Source organism: Manacus candei, unplaced genomic scaffold, assembly GCF_025592945.1.
Source record: "Manacus candei isolate 608988 ecotype Guabito, Panama unplaced genomic scaffold, ASM2559294v1 h1tg000028l, whole genome shotgun sequence".
NCBI classification, from domain to species: Eukaryota; Metazoa; Chordata; class Aves; order Passeriformes; family Pipridae; genus Manacus; species Manacus candei.
In genome coordinates, this window is record NW_026138076.1 from 16,400,091 (window position 1) to 16,406,090 (window position 6,000).

The 6,000-nt window shown below is 45.5% G+C and overlaps 1 protein-coding gene across 2 annotated transcripts in view; it reads right to left on the reverse strand.

Moving 5' to 3' along the window:
- The window catches only part of WWC2 (WW and C2 domain containing 2), a 104,377-nt gene extending 100,381 nt beyond the window's left edge, over nt 1-3,996 (reverse strand). Inside the window, exon 1 of one of the 2 annotated variants that reach the window (XM_051790418.1) lies at nt 3,627-3,996. In XM_051790418.1, the coding sequence (XP_051646378.1) occupies nt 3,627-3,757 (131 nt within the window). In that variant the 5' untranslated portion in view covers nt 3,758-3,996. The remainder of the gene's footprint in view (nt 1-3,626) is intronic. The other variant, XM_051790417.1, reaches the window with a different exon arrangement.
- Between the last annotated feature and the right edge of the window lie 2,004 nt (nt 3,997-6,000).

Below are 6,000 nucleotides of genomic sequence, written 5' to 3' on the forward strand. Positions count from 1 at the left end.
ATCAGTTGTGATCAGCAGTGTGCACTGGATTATTTATAACATAGAAACCAAGATATGAGAAGCTCTGCATTCATAGTAAGAAAACCAAGCTGAACCAATCAAGAAAACTGCTGAAAAATTCAGGGTATTGAGATTCCTGCTTCCCATTTCACTCCTCATTAGTGCTTTATTCTGTTGGTTCCACTAAGAAATATAATAAACATAAGGCCCATTTACAATGTGTTGAATGATGGAAAAAAAGAGATATTTTCCTTTTCAAATTTCTGTCCCACCCCAAGTGCCTCTTAATTGTCTATCAGAAAAAGAAAAGAAACAAAAACACATCAATACCTTACCATATCTCAGTATCCCAAGAACCTGAGTTTCAAGGGAACTTCAAAGAAAAGTATGAATCCTCTAACCCTTTCTCCCCCTTTCATCTGGCTTGTCCTCTTCAGTCCATAGTTGTATTTCGACAACTTTGTCAAGGATACAATTGATATTTTGGGCTACTTCCCATCTTACAAGAAAACGGTTTCAGAAGAACCATCAAGACTAGTAAGTACTCAGTTTGCTGTAGTGTGATGAGGTAATAAAAACAGAAATCATAACCATATATTTAGTGAGTGAAAATGTTACTACAACTCTCACATTCTTGCCTTTATGTTTCTCTTTCTCATACTTTATATCTTAAAGTGCCCTCTCTTTTGGGCCACCAGTCTTCAAAACAAATCAGAATGGTACCCTAAGTGTTTGGAGAGAAAAATCACTGCTGAATAGTAGAAAACATTAAAACCCCCTGACCTTCCACAACACTCCTAAAACACAACAAGCCAAGTCACTCTTGCCCTTGAAAGAGTGAGATTCTATAACATCAGTGGGAGTACTTAGATAAATGAAGTGGGCAAAACTGGAAACAGAGCCCCAAGCTTGAAGCTGATGTGAGGTGTTTTTCACAGTTGTACAACAAGGCTATAATTACATTAACAAACCTGCACCATCTAAGCACTAACAAAAACATATACTATCAGAACAGTCTAGAAAAGAACATGAGAAAAAGCATCACTATATTAAGAAAAAAACAACAACCACAAACACAGAATTTTCTAAGAAGCTTTGAAATATGGCATTTCCAACGTCAACTTATTTCTAGATATGATTACTTTAAACCATTCCTAACTGTGCTCAAATACACCTGGCAGCCCACAACCATATGACTAATGTCTCACAGCACTAGTCTTCAGTATTTGTATCTTCTAAATCTAAGAGGATAAAAATTATTTAAAAACATCAGGCATGACTTTTCTATGTAATCATCCAGGGAATGCAGTGTAACATTAGAAGGAATATTGTCCATAAAAACTTATCTATTTTACACTTGCTTTACCAATGAAAGATTTTAGGAGCCCATGTACATTCCACAAGTACATCATGAAAACTTTATCATCTCCATCAGAGAAAATAGCAAAAAAGTCCTAAAGTATCATCAGACAAGGGAATGTGTTTTCAGTCCTGTAGAGGCCACTACTTTCATTTTGACAATTTAAGATACGTTTTTGAAACAGCATGAATCCAGATTTTATTGTATTGACAAACTTGGAAAATCACTTCTCAATTTTTTTGACAGCAAGCTCTAATTATGTCCTGTATGGTTTCCAAATGTATATTCTCTAAATAGCTGGAAGCGAAAATGGAATCTGGAGCAAAGCCATCACAGGGCTTTCATGCATTTCTTATTCATTTTTCCAAAACAGGTCACCAGTATAAATACTGACTGGAAACAGGGATATTGTAAATACAAATACTGCAAGTTGCACATTAAACAGGTTTGTCAGTCTCTCTTCTGTGCAGGCAATTCAGCTTCACAGTTGAGCCATGTACACTAAAGCATGGATTCTCTCAAGCACCTAGGGCAAAATTCCTCTTTTTGTTTGTTTTGCATGACTGACACAGGTTAACAATTATTTCAAACACTACTCTTCTGAAAAAGGTCTTTATAATCTGTAATGAGAACTAAGGAAGTAAAGTCTCAGGACTTGATTTCTCTTTCACCTGTAAGATATTAATGAAACAATATTTATTCCACCTCTATAGGATGGCAAACACACACGTGTTACTCACTTTGCTGTCTACTCTGTTAATGAGAGTGAAGATTCAAATTTTACCATCCAATACGTATACTCTTGAACTTTTCAGGACTACAGAATGTGTTAAAAAATTAAATTAGTAGTATACTCATGAGGCAGTATTATAACAAGTGCACTCTGGTGTCACAATTTTGTTTTACCTCAATCATACCGTCTTCTATTCTGCTTTGAAAACACAAATTAAAGGTCTAAAACTAAACAAAACTTCATATTCACTATTTCTAGGGACAGTAAAGCCAGAAGTTTCATAGTGCCTGCATTAAAAAAAAAATCACCTGAGAAGGCCAGGTGTAACAAATAACATTGTCCTGTAATACCTTACCACCTCACTAATATTTACAAGGTAATTAACATGTTTTGAAGTACAGAGAAATTTAAGTATTAAGTTTGCCACTACTGGAATTTGCTGTTATAGCAAGTGGGACAGAGCAGTAGGCCTTACACATCACATGATGCTTGTCAAAACTTTCCTATGCAACTTACAGCCAGCAAGCTTCGTGACAACTACCTTTTCTAATTTTATCTGAGAAACATAAGCCAAGGCCCTCATTTATAATTCAGTGCTGCTTGTTCCATAAATTTATAATGTCTTTTAAAACTTTTTTATAATTAGGTTGCACTGTTTTCAATAGCAACATCATACTTCATAATATGCACCAAGTTTTGGTTTCTAATTACTTTTCAGCACCGCTTTGGACAAAATATACGTTTTACAATAGGTATCTTGTGCGCCTGAGATCCTGCTATTAAAAACAGCATTGAAGCCGACTCTAAGAGTCCCTAGCATCCCTCACCAGCTGGCAGACGTGCCCTGGGGCGAGCAGCCTTCCCGCTGGGTCCTTCGCTCGCCGAAGCGCTTCCACAGGAGGTTTACGGAGCTCAGACCAGGGAAGGGCAACAAACACCCTGGGCTTCGGCTGGCGGGCAGTGAGCGGATTTGGGCTTGCTGAGGCCTAGCGAGCGCATGGGGCCTCCGCCAGCCGCGGTCCTTCCCCCCCAGCCCCGCACAGCGCTCCGGACGGGCCGAGGGCCGGGGGAGAGGGGGCACAAGAGGGGCAGGCGCCCGGGATGCTCCGCCAACCGGGAGGGAGGGAGGCGGCCCCTCTCCGCAGAGCCCGGGGGAGAGGGAGACGGCGAGGAGCCAGCGCCTCCGCTTTGGGAGGGACTCGCAAACTTTGGTACCTGTCGGAACTCCACGAACGCCAGGAACTCCACGAACGCCAGCAACCCCTGGCCACTCCGGGAAGAGCTCTACGGGCTTTCCCTCCAGCCCCAACACGAACTCTCGCAACGGACTTAGTCTATACCCACGCAGGCAGGGGCTTCTCCTGCTCCCCCCCGCGCTCCGCGCCCCGAGAGGGGACCCCCTGGCGCACCTCCAGTCCCGAGGGGACCCTCGGGCGCGCCCCCCGCCCGTCCCCCCGCCCGGAGCTGCCCCGGCAGCGCCGCTCCGAGCCCAACCCCGGCCGGGCCTCGCCGCCGCCCTGCCCTCGCGCCCACCTGTCCCGGGGGTCGATCCAGCTGGTCTGCTTGGTGTTGTGATCGATGTAGAACACTTTGCCGTCGTAATCCCTTGCCTCCTCCCAGCCATCGGGTAAGGGGAGCTGCCCATTCCCCGCTTTCCTAGGCATGGTCGAGCGGCGGGAGTAGCTGCTCCATTGGGACAGAAAGAAAGACGGGAAGCAGGAAAAGCCACGACCTGGGCCGGGGAAGGGGCCAGGAGCGGGGGCTCGCGGGAGCCCAGGGAAGCCCTGTGCGGCGGCCGGGTCTCAGTCCACCATGCCCGGGATGCCGCCTCGCCCGCGCCGCGCCGGCCCGGTCAGGGCTGCCGGCGGAGCCCAGCTGCCGTCTGGGCGCGGGGAGCCCGGCTGAGCCCCGGGCGGCCCCGGCCGCCGCTCATTAGCATGAGATTAGCATCCATCTCATCTACATGCACATTCCTCCCGCCGCATTCCTCAGGGTTAACCCTGCCCGCGCTGCCCGCCGGGACGGGCAGGCCGTGGCCGCGGATTCGGCATGGGAAGCGTCCGGCGGGGCAGCGCGTAGGGCAGGACGGCGGGGGAGAGGCTGCCAGAGGGACCCTCCTGCTTCCATCGGGCTCTTCCCGGGGGCTCGGCCGGCGTGAAGGCAGAACACAACTCCCTGCGGCAGACGAGGGCTCCGGCGCGTCCCAGCAGCCTGTCTGGACGCTGGGGAGGCCCGGGAGCCACGGCCGCCCCGCGGGGACAGCAGCGCCACGGCACGACGGACACCGGCGCGTCCCGTCCTTTGTCTGACAAGTTGCCGCGGCCCCGCACCGGGTAGCGCAGGCGACTTTATCGCGGGGGATGTCCTGGCCCTGAGGGCTCAGGGAACGCGCCCAGGGAAAAGGCAGCTTTGCCAGTGCCTCCATCAGTCGTGGCGGTGTCGAGTTCCCTGTCCCAGCCCTTCAAGGCGCGCTAACCTCACTTCACATCTTGTGAACTCTCCCTAAAAACTCCAGTAATGCTCAAGGGTTCCCAAAAAGAACTTTCACGTTTAAAATACTTGAGTTCAAAATTTAAATTAAAAAGTGAACTCTTCTTTAACCTTGGAAGTACCTAAACTTAGTGTCTTTAGTTTTGGTTTTATGTGTTTATTGGTTGGTTGTGGTTTTGTTTTGTTTTGTTTTGTTTTTTTTATAACAGAAGCATCGGTGGAAAATACAGGTACACCATGTGTGCCCTGAACCCTTGTGGCCTGAAAAGCAGGCAGCTAAGTCGCATTAAGTATAGAAACCAGGTGTGAGTTACTGTGTGTTTATCTCGCATTTGCCACAGGAGAAGAGTATCCCAGGCCGGTTACCATGGTTCAGCTGATAGAAGGTAACTTAATAAGCTCTATTAATTTGCATGTGTATCTGATTCCCAAGATCTGGCATCAGAAACAGAGCATCTATGGGGGAATATGACTCTAGTTTAGTGGCTAGGACTCCGAGGTAACCCAAGTCCCTGTCCCCTAGAATATTTTATTTCTTTTCATTTAAAGTTACTGGTTTTAAGTAACAAAATTTTCCTGGAAGAGGAAGTACGTGACCCAGAGCTGTCTTTTCTTATTTTCTTTTTAAGTCTATTTATCTACTCCATTATAGCTATCTAACATTCAGCTCTACGAATTCTTCTTCAGAGACAATTTACACTTATTAAGTACTGGACTTGTTCAGTGTGTAACAAGTTTTTGGATTCTGCTTCAGAGGCCACATATCTGACAGGCATTGAAGTAACTAATTTACAGCTCTCTAAGTCCTACTGTTGGATCTGCTCCTAAACAGAAAAAAGTACCAGCAAGATATGATTTTAATTTAGCTAATTGTCAATCTGGTACAGGTAAGACCTTTATTATTTTATTCATTTTACTTATTTTACTGTGTAACACTGTCTCCACATGGCCCATATGCCTTCCTTCAGATTCTCTTGAAGATTTTACGTTGATATCTGTTATATTAAGGTCAGTCAGTCAGTCAGTCAGTCATGGCTAGGCATCGCGAACGAAGATTAAGGTAATGTGCAGTGAATATTAAGGTAATGTGCAGTGAAACTTCATACATGAAGAAAGGCCCTGGTAGTTAACAATGGAGAAAAACTGAGCTGTCCTAACTTCTGGATATCCGTAAGAGTTCACCCACTTAGGGAATGCAACAGGATCATTGCCTATTAAAGTGACAGATGCATTTATTTTCATTGAGAATATTAAGTTTCAGTGAGCTGATTGGTTTATAAAGACCAGTCTTGTTTTCCATCAGTGTAAAAGAACCCCACTTTTACTAAGCATTTACATTTGTGTCTTTTTAAATAATCTACTAAATTTTATAAACTTGTGACATCCTACAGTGAGAAAGTACATGTGGCAGTTGTGG